This window comes from Nicrophorus vespilloides, unplaced genomic scaffold, assembly GCF_001412225.1.
Source record: "Nicrophorus vespilloides isolate i.1.1-1 unplaced genomic scaffold, Nicve_v1.0, whole genome shotgun sequence".
Taxonomy (NCBI): Eukaryota; Metazoa; Arthropoda; class Insecta; order Coleoptera; family Silphidae; genus Nicrophorus; species Nicrophorus vespilloides.
The window spans coordinates 1-15,778 of NW_017098177.1; the positions used below are offsets into that span (position 1 = coordinate 1).

Consider the following 15,778-nt stretch of genomic DNA (forward strand, 5'->3'; position numbering starts at 1 on the left):
CCACCAATTTTGTAACAAACTGTTTTTTGAGTTGACCAGCTTCCATTTTTGACTACAAAATGATACTATATAAGAAGCATTTGTTAAATCGATTGGCATAGTTTCTTCTGACAGCAGAACCAGCACAACTCAACAATGAAATTCGTATGTTTGAGAAGGATTTAATTTAGTGATTATTATTAATTGTTAACATTACAGATCATTGCTTTCGCCGCTCTCGTTGCCGTAGCTTTGGCTGCTCCACAATACAAGGAAGAGAAGGATGCTTATGTAGTCAGACAGGAAGTGGATAACATTGGTGTTGATGGTTACAAACAAACGTAAGATTATCATCGATTATTGATTTAGTTCAGTAGTTTATACCATTTAAATTGTTTTAGTTATGAGACCAGCAACGGAATCTCCGCCTCTGAGCAAGGACAAGTTATCAACGCCGGCCAAGAAAACGAATCTATTGCCGTTAAGGGTGAATACAAATACTTGGAGATGATGGCAAACCTACACTGTTACCTATGTAGCTGAGAGAATGGTTTCCAACCACAAGGAGCTCACATCCCACAAGCTGAACATTAAATATCGAATTGATTATGTATATTTGTATAAAATTATATATTAAACTTATTTATTTCATCATAATAATTGTAGTTTTGTATTTCCATTATTATCCTCAAATACTTCACATTTTATTATTTATGAATAAATTTTTATTAAACTATGTGAAATCTAATATAAGCTTATTCATTCATTATTAGAACATTGTCTTCTTTCATTATGAATTTAACAAATGTTCTGTTGCTTTTTCCTATATTGAAAAAAATCATATGAATCCTGAAGCATTAACTTCAGAATAATGAGAATATTATATATTTTACCATATATTAACATAATTCCTAAATGAAATATGTATTTCAAAATTATATGTAATACATTAAAAACAGTTATCAAAAATTTAGAACTAGTGACTGCTCTAATTTTGATATATTTTGAGAATAATCGAAGGTAGTTGAAATAACTATAACAATTATTTAATATTGAAATTATTGAGAGTATTTGAAAAGCAATTCTATTCTAGATAATTAAAAATTAAGCAAAAACTAATATTATATTTTACTGTCTATTCAGTATATCCAAATCACTATTTAATTATCTCATATAATTATTTTATACATATTCATTTCTTAAAATATAAAACATTACTAGAATAAATTTAATTATCTAACAATGTGAAGAAATAATTCATAATTATTAATATAATTGTAAATAATTATATAATTTACATTCCTGTTATTTATTTTAATTGTATGTGTAATTAACAATTAATGTAATTTATATATTTCATTAATGGTAACATTATAAACTTTATATTAAAATTAAAATTGAAGAAATGTCGTCATTACATTAAAAATGAATTAATCAATCAAATCATTTTATTATCTAATGTAATATAGTTTAGTAAAAGTATCGCTAAAGGCCACCAATTTTGTAACAAACTGTTTTTTGAGTTGACCAGCTTCCATTTTTGACTACAAACTGATACTATATAAGAAGCATTTGTTAAATCGATTGGCATAGTTTCTTCTAACAGCAGAACCAGCACAACTCAACAATGAAATTCGTATGTTTGAGAAGGATTTAATTTAGTGATTATTATTAATTGGTAACATTTCAGATCTTTGCTTTCGCCGCTCTCGTTGCCGTAGCTTTGGCTGGTCCACAATACAAGGAAGAAAAGGATGCTTATGTAGTCAGGCAGGAAGTGGATAACATTGGTGTTGATGGTTACAAACAAACGTAAGATTATCATCGATTATTGATTTAGTTCAGTAGTTTATACCATTTAAATTGTTTTAGTTATGAGACCAGCAACGGAATCTCCGCCTCTGAGCAAGGACAAGTTATCAACGCCGGCCAAGAAAACGAATCTATTGCCGTAAAGGGTGAATACAAATACGTTGGAGATGATGGCCAAACCTACACTGTTACATATGTAGCTGATGAGAATGGTTTCCAACCACAAGGAGCTCACATCCCACAAGCTGAACATTAAATATCGAATTGATTATGTATATTATGTATAAAATTATATATTAAATTTATTTATTTCATCACAATAATTGTAGTTTTGCATTTCCATTATTATACCTCAAATAGTATGTTTTAATAAACTATGTAAAATCTAAAGTTGAAGATTATTCTTTTAATATTTATTTTTAGGACATTCTCTCTTCGAGTTGTTTTTTAAATTTAGAAAATGTTCTTCTTTTTCCTTCTTTGAATAATATTTAAGTATACTCAAACGAAAATATGAATCCTGAAGCCACTGATTTTAGAATAAAGAGAATATTATTTATTTTAACATAATTGCAAGAGAAAATACGTATTTCAAAATTGTATGTTATACATTGCAAACAGTTACCAAAACTTTAGAACTATTGACTACTCCAATTTTTCAAAGTATTTCGAAGCAATTCAATCCTAGTTAATTATAAATAAAGCAAAAATGTATGTAATGTTATACGTCTAATTAAAAACTCAATATAATTATTTTGTTCATATAGAAATGTTCAAATATAAAACAATACCAATATTAAATAAACGAACGATGTGCAAAAATAATGAATAATTATTAATATAAATTAATTTATATAATTATATAGCTTGCATTCATTTTCTTAAATAATTGTAAATGTTAATATAAAATGTGTATATTGATAGTAATATGGTATACAAAACAAATGTTACCAATGTATTTAAAACCCACATTTTTAGAATTAAAAATGAAAAAATGTCTTGGTTACAATAGATAACATTAAAAATAAATCAATGTATCAATTCAAATTAATATTCAATGTAAGATATTTTAGTAAAAGTGTCGCTAAAGGCCACCAATTTTGCAATAAACTGTTTTTTGCGTAGACTAGCTTCCATTTTTTAACAACAAAATGATACTATATAATAAGAGTCTATTGAATCTATTGGCATAGTTAGTTCAGACAGCAGAACCAGCACAACGCAACAATGAAATTCGTATGTTTTGGAAGGATAAAATTTATTGATTATTATTAATTGCGAACATTTCAGATCTTCGCTTTCGCCGCTCTCGTTGCCGTAGCTTTGGCTGCTCCACAATACAAAGAAGAGAAGGATGCTTATGTAGTCAGGCAGGAAGTGGATAACATTGGTGTTGATGGTTACAAACAAACGTAAGATTATCATCGATTATTGATATAGTTCAGTAGTTTATACCATTTAAATTGTTTTAGTTATGAGACCAGCAACGGAATTTCCGCCTCTGAGCAAGGACAAGTTATCAACGCCGGCCAAGAAAACGAATCTATTGCCGTCAAGGGTGAATACAAATACGTTGGAGATGATGGCCAAACCTACACTGTTACCTATGTAGCTGACGAGAATGGTTTCCAACCACAAGGAGCTCACATCCCACAAGCTGAACATTAAATATCGAATTGATTATGTATATTGTGTATAAAATTATATATTAAATTTATTTATTTCATCATAATAATTGTAGTTTTGTATTTCCCATTATTATACTTCAAATACTTCACATTTTATTATTTTTTTATAGTTTACTTTGACACGAGTTTTGGCAATGGCATTTGTCATTAAATAATGGTTAACATTTAACATGTAGAATAAAAACTTATTATTTTTATCTTAATATTTATAACATTCGCTTGTTTGAATTTTGTTCTTTTTTGGCTGGTACTTTTTCTTAATTGAATAATATTTAAGTATACTTAATGAAAAATCTAAGGAGTTAATGGTATTAGTATAATAAAGTATATCATATTTATTCATATTTAAACATAATATTATATGTTTCAATATTATATAATTTTTAATTGACAATCAGCAGTAGTTAAAATAAAGAACATAGTTGAAATATTTTAAAGTTAATATCGTTATTATTGTCAATTTCTGCTAAGATATAAAACAATAATAGGATTTAATTAATTTCATTTAATGATATGAAGAAATAATATTTAATAAGTTGAGATTTATTATTAAATAATAAGACAAAAATAATAGTAATATTTATTATTTATTGTTTATTATTATATTATTTAGTTGTATATGGAATTAACAATTAAAGTGAAAAGTATATATTAATATAAATTTATAATTATGTAAAACAAATGTAAACAATGTATTTGAAAACCATATTGTTAAAATTCAAACTGAATTTAAGTAGAAGTGAATCAACCAGTAAAGGTCGCGATAAATCTTATTTCGCAACATTGTTTTGGGAGTGTATACGTGAGTTCTATATGGAATTTCGAGTATAAAAGATGATTCGTCTCAGATGTCCAGCATATTCAGTTGAAAACCACAACGAACAACAACCGCAACAATGAAATTGGTACGTCTCCAACAAAGAGAAATAGTGTTTCTGCGTTCTTGATATTAACAGTGTTTAATATTTAATTTGCAGATTTTAGCTTTCGCCGCTCTCGTTGCCGTAGCTTTGGCTGCCCCACAATACCAGAACGATAAGGATGCTTACGTCGTGAGGCAAGAATTAGATAACATCGGCGTCGATGGATACCAACAAGCGTAAGATTATTTTCAAATCAAATTTTTGATGAAATTGTCTAAATTACTCTTGTTTTTGGTTAGTTATGAAACCAGCAACGGAATCTCTGCCTCTGAACAAGGACAAGTCATCAACGCTGGCCAAGAAAACGAATCCATCGCCGTCCGTGGACAATTCTCCTACGTAGGACCAGATGGTGTCACCTACACTGTAACCTATATTGCCGATGAGAACGGTTTCCAACCACAAGGCGCTCACATCCCAAAAGATGATCACTAAAGCGTTAACTTTGATACAAAAATTAGAATAAATTAAATTATTTTTAGTAGAGTTATTTGTTTTACTTTCATTCAATTAGTTTAAAGTTAAATACTTTAAACAATCATAACACAAGTTTGAAAATAATTTGCAACTTTTCCCCTGGATTTGAAAAGGAGAAAATAATAAATTAATTGAATTATATAGGTTTATCAAATCTATTCACACAGACAATATACTTATAAATATAAACAAATACCTTTTATTTGGTAAACGTCTTAATAATTTAATTTTTATCACATTTGTGGTAATTCACACAAATTTGCCGACTTCTGCTCTAGAAGAACTTCTATTTTTTGGTTCATACAAAAATATTAAAAAATAAAAAAAATTGGTAACTACATCAATGAAAATAAAATATTAGTATTTTTTTATACTAACAATAAAATCCAATGTGTAAACATGAAGGATCTCAAAGATAATTTTGCAGATGTAATTTTAAGGAAATCGTAATTAATTGCAATATATTACATTTACAATATTCACGGTCTATTAATATCAATTATTTTAACCTAATATTTATTAATATACTAAAAAAAAAATATAATTTCCTGAAGTAAGCAATTAATAAGTAATACAGTTGTAAAAACTAATAAGTTTACTAATTCTTTATTTTTCATTATAATTCACTTAAAATGTATTTATTTTTAATTGGGTATCCCTAGAATCCTTTAATATCACAGGTAAATGTGAAAATTGTAGTATATTTCATTGCACCCCAATAAATGTTTACTTGATAGGTAATTTCCGTAGAATTTTGGTAGTGGTAGTTATTATAAATATATATCTTAGTTTTTATAAAATCATGGGATAATCCCAGGATTCCCAGGATAATCAAGAAGATTGTTGTTGGTATTTTGATCCACTCACCGGGGAAGATTTCTATTTGGAGATAACAATACTTCCAACGAAAACTAATGTCTAGATCAGAAACCAAAGATCAAGACGACTGATACACCTAAAGACACGCCACCGTACATAAAGAGATGTTCATCAGCTCCAGACGCATCACCGAAACGTAAAGTTGAAAGCACGAGAAGAGTTCCGTTTGAGGATGAGTATTTGAGCAAAATAGAATTATCTCTTCCGAATGATAACGAGATCTCCAAGATCTCGCAAGAGTATCAGATGAAAACGACCAGGATGATGATGAGTATTCGAAATACCATGTAGTAAGCAGTGCAGATAAGTTGAGAAACAAGGATGCAGATAATCTAAGATTTAAAAAAAATAAATCATGTAAATATTATAATTAAAATTAATATGTTGTATTATTATTTGTTGAACATCACCTGATTTTAAATAAATGTACAAATTAGAAGTTTTTACTCACAGTTTTATTTTAAATTGAGAATCAACTCGATGTTTTGGTATTCTTTGTAGCAGTTCATCATTTTTTTTTTCATTATTTTTGTATGAATTTTTATTTTTTCTTATTTTGATATTAATATGAATACCAAAATTTGATAATTATTATATATATTTCCGTAATTTATGTGAAACGACCGAAGGAATTTTGTCAAAATTAATAAATATGATCTATTTAATAAGTAAATGAATTTATGAAAATAATAAATGTTATTTTAGTGAATAATCCATTATTCTAATTAATAATATTGAAAGACGATCATAAAATTTAAATAAAACTTGGGCAATCCTAGAAGAAGAAAAGGTCACGAAAACTCTTCTTTTGTAATGATGATGTGTGCGGCTTTGTTTTTTTTATTGCTTACGAAAAAATCCACGTATAAAAGACGTTCGAATTTTACGATTTGACATAATTCGTTGAATCGCCAAACCAGCAGCACGAAAATGAAACTGGTAAGTTGGATGGTGCGAAAGAAGCGATGACGACATGCATTAATTGTGTAATTTGCAGATCATCGCCTTCGCCGCTCTCGTTGCCGTAGCTTTGGCTGCTCCACAACACAAAGAGGATAAGGACGCTTACGTCGTGAGGCAAGAATTGGACAACATCGGCGTCGATGGTTACCAACATGCGTAAGTCAACATAAATGCGTGAATTTGAATTGGTGTTGATATGCATTTGCTTTAGTTATGAGACCAGCAACGGAATCTCCGCTTCCGAACAAGGACAAGTCATCAACGCTGGAACTGAAAACGAAGCCATCGCCGTCCGTGGACAATTCTCTTACGTCGGTGCTGATGGTGTCACTTACACTGTTACCTATGTAGCTGATGAGAACGGTTTCCAACCACAAGGAGCTCATATCCCAAAAGATGATCATTAAACGATTTTAACAAATATAATGTAAATAAAATGTGACTGATTTTAAAATTCTTTAAAGAATATTAAATTATTTTGAAATATATATAGTCTTTTTATTGTTTTCAATTGTCGTGTCCCGGGATTAAGATAATCCACAGTGTCCAATGTGGATTATCTCATAGTTATGATCCTACCCAAATATTTAGGGGCAGAAGTGTAACCGTCCTTCGGAATATTCCACAAGTTATTCTAAATAATCACGTACAAGTACCCGTTTTTATATTTGATGGATACGTGAAATATTATTTGTAATAATTAAGAGGAAAGTGGTAGACTTTACAAATATACATACATGGTTATATACATATTGGTTATATAATAGATGATAATAAATTGGTCAGCCACGACACAAGTCGATATACAGATTTTATTAAGAAATAACTGAATTTTATTCTATACAAAAAAATATATTGAACAACATTATATGTATTAAAAATGTACATTTTCTAAATTATCAAATTAATTAGATAGAATTGAGATGCAACTTAATAAGTGGACCAAAAAATAACAGTTTCTTCATTTAATTTTGATGATCATTTTATAGGTGATGATTAATTTGTGTTCACTTTTCTCAAAAACTTATTCTGAAAAATGCAATTAGCAAAAATATTATCAATAAAATAGAACAGATTTTTTTAGCTATTAATTAGTTTTAATTATATAAGATTAGATTAATTCAATCTATCTATACCAGAGAAAGTAATACTTGGGTTAATATAATAGAGATATATAAGTTTGGATAATGACCATACAATTACTGATATAATGTATGTATTACAGAATGATATTAAAAATCATATATTCAAATTGATTGTTAATGAGTAAAGTATCTTCGAACTGTTTATTCAAGAACACAATTCAATCGATATATATTTTAATATTTTTTTTTTAATTTTTTCTATATTTGTTTAAAAAACTGTAATTAATTTGTGGGATAAAATGCATGTTAAACAAGTTTGTAAATATTTATTTCTCTATTTAGGCTAATTTGAGAGAAAATACAGATATTTTTTCTTATTTTTTTCTTAATATATTATTTTAAATTTCTTTTAAATTTTTTGAATGATTGTAGTAATTTCGGTGTTAATTTTCACAAAAATATAATGATTTTTTATTCGTATAAATCTGATACATAAAATGTATTAGTCTATGAATAATAAATGTCAATATATTAAATTAAATATTTGCGACAAATAAATGCAAAAAAATGAAATTCCTAATTTAATAGCGTATATCGAAGATGATTCTAAAATTTTGGTAAAAGTGATCGAAGGTCATCAAAAATTTTGCAACATTTTCTGTGTTGGTGTATTATTATTACTTTTTTAAGAAACATCTACAAGTATAAAAGGTGAACCGTGTAAAATACTCGTCACAGTTAGTTGAATCAACAAACCGACAACATGAAATTGGTGTGTTAAATACTTTCAACAGATACAAGAGACGTTTACTAATTGCGTAATTTGCAGATCATCGCTTTCGCCGCTCTCGTTGCCGTAGCTTTGGCTGCTCCTCAACACAAGGACGAGAAGGATGCTTACGTAGTCAAGCAGGAATTGGACAACATTGGCGTCGATGGATACCAACATGCGTAAGTCTATTATAAACGCGTGCATTTCAATAGGTTTTCATATAAATTTTCTTCAGTTATGAGACCAGCAACGGAATCTCTGCTTCCGAACAAGGACAGGTCATCAATGCCGGAACTGAAAATGAAGCTATCGCCGTCCGTGGACAATTCTCTTACATCGGAGCTGATGGTGTCACTTACACTGTAACCTATGTAGCTGATGAGAACGGTTTCCAACCACAAGGTGCCCATATCCCACAACCAGAATACTAATCAAGAAATATGATGAAAATAGCACTCGACTGATTTTAAAATTATTTGATGAAAATTAAATTATTTTATTGTTTTAAATTGTAATTTTACTACTCTAATTCCAAACCCTTTGTTGCATCCATATTAAATGACTGTTTTGATGGTGACACATCAATCAAATTTGACATTGTCAATAAATTATATGATCAAGTAACCTGGATGCAACATTTAAGCAATCAAGATATTATGAATAAGTAAAGTATTTCTGTGACGACAATAAACTACATTATATTTTACTATTACTTCATATAAATATTTTTAAAATAAAAATGGTATCAAATATAACAATACAAATTTTCGATAATAAACTACTAATATCATCAACTTTCTCATTTTACAAAAATTAAGTTAGAATCACTTTATTAATTATTTATTTATATAATAATACATATTTTCTTCCATTACTAGTAGAATAATACCAGTTCTTAAGAAAAAGTAATATAATTGAATAATAAAAAACTTCTTCATAAATTGCTTCATCGATGCCAAAATAGGCTCTCTGGACTTACAGTTACAACTGTTTAAATATTTTCGTTTAAATATTATATTGATAGTTAAATTAATAACAATTATACTTCTTCATCTTTCACGTAAGTTAAACATTCCTTCCTTTAAGAATTTATAAAGATTTTAGCTTTCCAATAATAGAAAAGTATCAAAGTCTACAATGCATTTTATTTTGCACATTTGCAACCCAATTTATTAAAATATTATTTAAACTAATTATTAGTATTAGTTTTAACATTATTTCAGCATTTTTATTAATCATATAATAGAGAATTTCCGCAATATTATGCAAATAATTAAATTTATTGCACTAATATAATTGAGGAAAAAATTTACTAGAATTATGCAAAATAATTATCTCGAAATTATGTTGTGGATTGTTATATCTAATATATTTTAGTATTTTAATATACTATTATTAGAACTAATTCTAAAGCTTCAATATACTTCATTTGTAGTAACTAATAGCAATAGAAACAGTACCAAAATCTTTATTTCTAAGTCGCATTACACAAAATATTGCATATTAACTTGTATTGATTTGAAGAGGAACTTCCAAAAGTATTGAAATACAACCAGAACACGAGAAACAGATGGAACTATTACAACCAGAACTTCCGAAACCGTTCAAACCACGAAATGCAATAGTATCTGCTATAGTATGAGTATAAATTAATATGAGTTACTGTAATGTTACTAAATTATAAATAAATCATTATATCCCATCAATTCATTACATTACTTAATAAATGCAATTTTTCAATTAACTAAAGATTTACACACAGATTCACATAATTATGTCTATACATTATACAGTTGTTTTCTGATACAAAATAGAGGCAGGTAATAATTATAAATATGTAATAATTTTGTTTAAATAGTGTAAAAAGTTGAAGTATTAACCGTCATTCTTACACATAACTATTAGTAAAAGTGAATCTCTCGAAATATACGACCTTTACATTAGAGTGATTCTCATTATATTTTGCAACCGTTACTTTTTTACCAATAATTTTGTATATAAAAGCTGTGTCGTCTCTACATTTGATCATAATCAGTTGAATCAACAGATCTACAATACAAACATGAAATTGGTGCGTTAAAAAGTGTACATTAATGATTGGAATAAACAATAATCAAATAATTTGCAGATCATTGCTTTCGCCGCTCTCGTTGCTGTAGCTTTGGCTGCTCCACAACACAAGGACGAGAAGGATGCTTACGTAGTTAGACAAGAGTTGGAAAACATTGGCGTCGAAGGATTCAAACAATCGTAGTTTACAATATTCTTGTGGTTTTGGATTAAAATTAAAGTACAAATATATTTTTAGTTATGAAACCAGCAACGGAATTGCCGCTTCCGAAGAAGGACATGTGATCAACGCCGGAACTGAAAACGAAGCCATCGCCGTCCGTGGACAATTCTCTTACATTGGTGCTGATGGCCAAACTTACACTGTAACCTATGTAGCTGATGAGAACGGTTTCCAACCACAAGGCGAACATATCCCAAAAGATGATCATTAAAGACTTGTTAATAATTATGTAAAAAAAATGAAAAATCTCTGATTAAATTAAATTAATTTAACAACATATTACTTAATATTTATTTGCATTCCTATATATTCTATAAAATACATACATCTCGATACATTATATTATTTGAATGTAATGTTAAAAAAACCTATTTTATATAGTGAAATAAAAATGAATTATAATTTTCACTCAAGATATAATGAACAACATTTAATAATCAGACTTAATTAATGTTTTATTTATGTAACACTTATAAAGTACAATTTTGCTAATCAATTTTAAATGATTTATTGGTAATTCTCAGAGAGTAATATTGTTTGTAAATTAATCAGATCCTTTTGAGTTAGTTAATCAATAATTTTTTCCTTCAATATTTCGTACTTTAAATCATGTTGCTCAACTCAAAAAACATGTTTGTGGAATTTAAAAAAAACTATAATAACAATACCAAATAAAGTACCAATAATAATTACATTCATAATATGTTATTATTTTTAAAGTTAAATTTCTTGCTGTAACAAACCATACAGTTATTAACAGTTAAATTAAAAAAATTGACGAAAATATGTATTACTGCAAGAATAATTTCACTTTAATCTAAAGAACAATTACAACCCTTGTAGTACTAATATTTGAACCAAAGCGTTTTTCAATAACTTCTTCTTACAAAATATATTACGCGATAAATGTTTTTTTAATTAAAGTAAAATATTAATCAGAATTAAATGTTAAATTTCCATATTTTGTTATTTTTTTTGTATATCCTGTATTTAATACTAGACAGTAATATAATAAGCGAATGTATTTGAAATAAAATATAAATTTTCCATTTATTGCTCTCAATCTGTAATATATATGTAATATATATTTTTTTGTGAAATATTAAATGAACTGGGATTGATGATGGTGTATAATTAAATAATAAATATATTTAATTGAAGCATCAATCGTTATTCTTAGACATAACGCTGTAGTAAAAGTGAATCTCTCAAAATATACGACCTTTGCATCAGAATGATTCTCATTATATTTTGTAATCATTTTTTACTAATAAATTCGTGTATAAAAGCTGTTTCGTCGATACATTTGATCATAATCAGTTGAATCAACAGATCTACAACACAAACATGAAATTGGTGCGTTAACAAGTGTACATTAGTGATTGGAATAAACAATAATCAAATCATTTGCAGATCATTGCTTTTGCCGCTCTCGTTGCTGTAGCTTTGGCTGCTCCACAACACAAGGACGATAAGGATGCTTACGTAGTTAGACAAGAGTTGGAAAACATCGGCGTCGAAGGATTCAAACAATCGTAGTTTACAAATAGTTTTGTGGATTTTAATTATAACTAATGTGCAAATATGTTTTTAGTTATGAGACCAGCAACGGAATCTCCGCTTCCGAAGAAGGACATGTAATCAACGCTGGTACTGAAAACGAAGCTATTGCCGTTCGTGGACAATTCTCTTACGTTGGTGCTGATGGTCAAACTTACACTGTTACCTATGTAGCTGATGAGAACGGTTTCCAACCACAAGGAGAACACATTCCAAAAGCTGACCACTAAACTCTTGCCAACAATTATGTAAAAAAATGGAAAATCTTTGATTAAATTAAATTAATTTATCAATATATTACTTATTATTTATTTGAATTTTTATATATTCCACAACAACCATCAGACGAACACATCCCAAAATCAGAATATTAAATTTTATTACAAAAATGTGATGATAATAGCCTTCAACTGACAATTAAATATTTTATAATTTCAATTTATATATTATTTATTATAAATCCATTATGATATTCTGATGTCTGTATTCACAAATGTGAGATGAATCTTCAAAAAAATTAAGATATAAATCTTTTCCAAAGTAATTGTCGCAGGACTTCAATAATATACATACATTTTTCATTAAAGGTAGAATTTTATATTAATAAAAAATACCGAAACGTACATAAAAATACTGCAATATCTGAATAAAATAAATCACTAGTGTCAATTAGAAACAATGATATAGTACATTATACAAAAAAAATATTGCAAATGAAGTAAGAAAATTATTATAATAATAATATTTATATGACTTATATCTCTTTCTATTTGTATAATAAATGTTGTTTGTTATTCATATTTAGATCAGTTTTTCATTTTTAACTAAAGTTCAATAATTAAAAACATAAAAACCAAAATCTTACATTATGTACTGTGTTACTTAAAGTTATATTTTAATAATAAGTACATGTTAATATACATTTTAATTTAAAGTTTTGAAATTATTTCTAAAGTTCCAATTTATTTAGCGACTGTGTCTACAATAAAGCAAAACTTCTACCATTTACCAGAATCGCTTTATTACACTCTTAGTATTGAGCTACAACAAAACCAATGCTCTATTTTCTAAACTATGTTTCATTTCTGAAATGTATGAGGACTCTACCATTTTTTAATTAGCAGGTAAAATTCAAGACGTACTATAAATATAGTACATTTCTGTACATATATTCAGTTCAATATTGAAAGCCTATACGAGTTAAAGTACATTTATTTAGTTGCAATTAGTTTAGATACGAGAAGATGACCGAAACGATGAATACGTTCGCAAAGTACACAAGTTTAGAGTATGCTTAAATGCTACTCGCACGTGCTGATTCCTCAAACGCAGATTATTTTTATTTCATTTTTTTGTATTTCTTATTATAACACATTGATAATAACATAAGTTATAAATAATAATAATAAGTTAAATAAAATTTGTTATATAATATAAATTAATACAGAAATTTGTTTAAATAGAGTAAAAAAATATTAAAGCGTCAATCGGTTTTCTTACACATAACTCTTAGTAAAAGTAAATCTCGTGAATCTCTCGAAATATACGACCTTTACATCCATCCCAATAATTCACATTATATTTTGTAACCGTGAACATTTTTTACTAACATATTTGTGTATAAAAGCTGTGTCGTCTATACATTTGATCATAATCAGTTGAATCAACAGATCTACAACACAAACATGAAATTGGTGCGTTAACAAGTGTACATTAGCGATTGGAATAAACAATAATCAAATAATTTGCAGATCATTGCTTTCGCCGCTCTCGTTGCTGTAGCTTTGGCTGCTCCACAACACAAGGACGAGAAGGATGCTTACGTAGTCAGACAAGAATTGGAAAACATTGGCGTCGAAGGATTCAAACAATCGTAATTTACAATATTTCTGTGGATTTGGATTAGAATTAATGTGCAAATATATTTTTAGTTATGAAACCAGCAACGGAATCTCCGCTTCCGAAGAAGGATATGTGATTAACGCTGGAACTGAAAACGAAGCTATCGCCGTCCGTGGACAATTCTCTTACATTGGTGCTGATGGTCAAACTTACACTGTAACCTATGTAGCTGATGAGAACGGTTTCCAACCACAAGGCGAACACATCCCAAAAGATGATCATTAAAAACTTGTTAATAATTATGTAAAAAAATGAAAAATCTCTGATTAAATTAAATTAATTTATCAAAATATGACTGATTATTTATTTGTATTCCCATATACACGTATACTCATAAAATATGATACAATAAATTAAAACAACGTATTTATTAGTATTGTAATATTTATTCTCATTATTGATACATCAATAATATGGTATATGTTATTACAAAATTGAATAAAAATAGAGTTTTTAATTAATTAACTAAATATGAGTTGTAACTGAATTTAAGGGAATATTGAGTAATATAATTGGAGGAAATATTCTGTTTTTAATAGGTGAAAAGTTTGCAGTCAATAGGCATTTTGTTATTATTTATTAGAGTAACAAAATATTACTTGAATTTATTTTTTTACAAGCGCTTTAATTTTAATTTCCGCAAATAAATTTGAAGCTAATAAAGTTAAACTTTTTGGATGTACCTTTCTATAGGTACATCCAGCTTTATTGCTCTAAATTCTAATCATATATTCTAAAAATATGTTTTATTTCTTAAAAATATAAAATGACCTGTATAATGACAAAACATCATTAGCCGCTACCCTTATTTTATTATCAGATAAAATCAGGTGCAACTATAAAAACAATGCATTTTTGCATAAATATTAACACACATTTCTTTACTTGCAATTACTTTAAATACGAGAACATTTTTAAAACGATGGATACGTACACTAGTACACCAAGTACACTAGTCATCCTCCAAACTAGTGCACTTTGCACTAATTACTCAAACGCAAATGATTTTATTACCTTAGATAGGTTTGAAGAGGAACCTCCGAAACCGATGAAAGCGTATCGCCAGGAGGAAGCTCACATCTGTTGATATGACGCGTATTAACAACAACTTTATTTATTTGATTAGTATAAATTAGTATTAAAATAAAAATAACTGACTTTAAGAAAATTTTCAGGTGATCATTCTACATTATAAATTTATTTAAACGGTGTTAAATATTAACGCATCAATCGTTACTCTTAGACGAAACTATTAGTGAATCTCTCGAAATATACGACCTTTAGATCAGAATGTTACTCATATTTTGTAACCGTGAACATTTTTTACTAATATTTTTGTTCCAATCACTAATGTACACTTTTAACGCACCAATTTCATGTTTGTGTTGTAGATCTGTTGATTCAACTGATTATGATCAAATGTATAGACGACACAGCTTTTATAC

The 15,778-nt window shown here is 27.8% G+C and overlaps 7 protein-coding genes across 7 annotated transcripts; all 7 read left to right on the forward strand.

Annotated features, from left to right (window-relative positions):
- Positions 1–1,606: 1,606 nt before the first annotated feature.
- On the forward strand, positions 1,607–2,047 carry LOC108561834 (larval cuticle protein 8-like). The gene is made up of 3 exons (XM_017919916.1): positions 1,607–1,615; positions 1,670–1,791; positions 1,852–2,047. The coding sequence occupies exons 1-3, from the start codon at positions 1,607–1,609 to the stop codon at positions 2,045–2,047; spliced, it is 327 nt and encodes a 108-aa protein (XP_017775405.1).
- A 1,025-nt stretch (positions 2,048–3,072) lies between these two features.
- Positions 3,073–3,459, forward strand: LOC108561841 (flexible cuticle protein 12-like; the record flags this gene model as incomplete). The annotated part of the gene is made up of 2 exons (XM_017919923.1): positions 3,073–3,203; positions 3,264–3,459. Coding segments are annotated over 2 exons (327 nt in total), but the record flags the coding sequence as incomplete, so codon positions are not given.
- Positions 3,460–4,370: 911 nt separating this feature from the next.
- LOC108561835 (flexible cuticle protein 12-like) lies at positions 4,371–4,837 on the forward strand. Its single transcript, XM_017919917.1, has 3 exons — positions 4,371–4,384; positions 4,457–4,578; positions 4,642–4,837. Exons 1-3 carry the CDS (start codon positions 4,376–4,378, stop codon positions 4,835–4,837), a joined length of 327 nt encoding a protein of 108 aa, XP_017775406.1. The 5' UTR covers positions 4,371–4,375.
- Positions 4,838–6,688: 1,851 nt separating this feature from the next.
- Positions 6,689–7,157, forward strand: LOC108561837 (flexible cuticle protein 12-like). Its single transcript, XM_017919918.1, has 3 exons — positions 6,689–6,697; positions 6,756–6,877; positions 6,933–7,157. Exons 1-3 carry the CDS (start codon positions 6,689–6,691, stop codon positions 7,126–7,128), a joined length of 327 nt encoding a protein of 108 aa, XP_017775407.1. The 3' UTR covers positions 7,129–7,157.
- Positions 7,158–8,569: 1,412 nt separating this feature from the next.
- Positions 8,570–9,087, forward strand: LOC108561838 (flexible cuticle protein 12-like). Its single transcript, XM_017919919.1, has 3 exons — positions 8,570–8,578; positions 8,636–8,757; positions 8,814–9,087. The coding sequence occupies exons 1-3, from the start codon at positions 8,570–8,572 to the stop codon at positions 9,007–9,009; spliced, it is 327 nt and encodes a 108-aa protein (XP_017775408.1). The 3' UTR covers positions 9,010–9,087.
- A 1,550-nt stretch (positions 9,088–10,637) lies between these two features.
- LOC108561840 (flexible cuticle protein 12-like) lies at positions 10,638–12,664 on the forward strand. The gene is made up of 3 exons (XM_017919922.1): positions 10,638–10,649; positions 10,707–10,828; positions 12,466–12,664. The coding sequence occupies exons 1-3, from the start codon at positions 10,641–10,643 to the stop codon at positions 12,659–12,661; spliced, it is 327 nt and encodes a 108-aa protein (XP_017775411.1). The 5' UTR covers positions 10,638–10,640; the 3' UTR covers positions 12,662–12,664.
- Positions 12,665–14,116: 1,452 nt separating this feature from the next.
- Positions 14,117–14,558, forward strand: LOC108561839 (flexible cuticle protein 12-like). Its single transcript, XM_017919920.1, has 3 exons — positions 14,117–14,125; positions 14,183–14,304; positions 14,363–14,558. The coding sequence occupies exons 1-3, from the start codon at positions 14,117–14,119 to the stop codon at positions 14,556–14,558; spliced, it is 327 nt and encodes a 108-aa protein (XP_017775409.1).
- Positions 14,559–15,778: the final 1,220 nt, after the last annotated feature.

Bases quoted from the DNA above. Each gene is read 5' to 3' on its own strand.
- LOC108561834 (XM_017919916.1), top strand. The intron at 1,792-1,851 runs GTAAGATTATCA...AAATTGTTTTAG, and splicing joins GTTGATGGTTACAAACAAAC to TTATGAGACCAGCAACGGAA.
- LOC108561835 (XM_017919917.1), top strand. The intron at 4,579-4,641 runs GTAAGATTATTT...GTTTTTGGTTAG, and splicing joins GTCGATGGATACCAACAAGC to TTATGAAACCAGCAACGGAA.
- LOC108561837 (XM_017919918.1), top strand. The intron at 6,878-6,932 runs GTAAGTCAACAT...CATTTGCTTTAG, and splicing joins GTCGATGGTTACCAACATGC to TTATGAGACCAGCAACGGAA.
- LOC108561838 (XM_017919919.1), top strand. The intron at 8,758-8,813 runs GTAAGTCTATTA...AATTTTCTTCAG, and splicing joins GTCGATGGATACCAACATGC to TTATGAGACCAGCAACGGAA.
- LOC108561840 (XM_017919922.1), top strand. The intron at 10,829-12,465 runs GTAGTTTACAAT...ATATGTTTTTAG, and splicing joins GTCGAAGGATTCAAACAATC to TTATGAGACCAGCAACGGAA.
- LOC108561839 (XM_017919920.1), top strand. The intron at 14,305-14,362 runs GTAATTTACAAT...ATATATTTTTAG, and splicing joins GTCGAAGGATTCAAACAATC to TTATGAAACCAGCAACGGAA.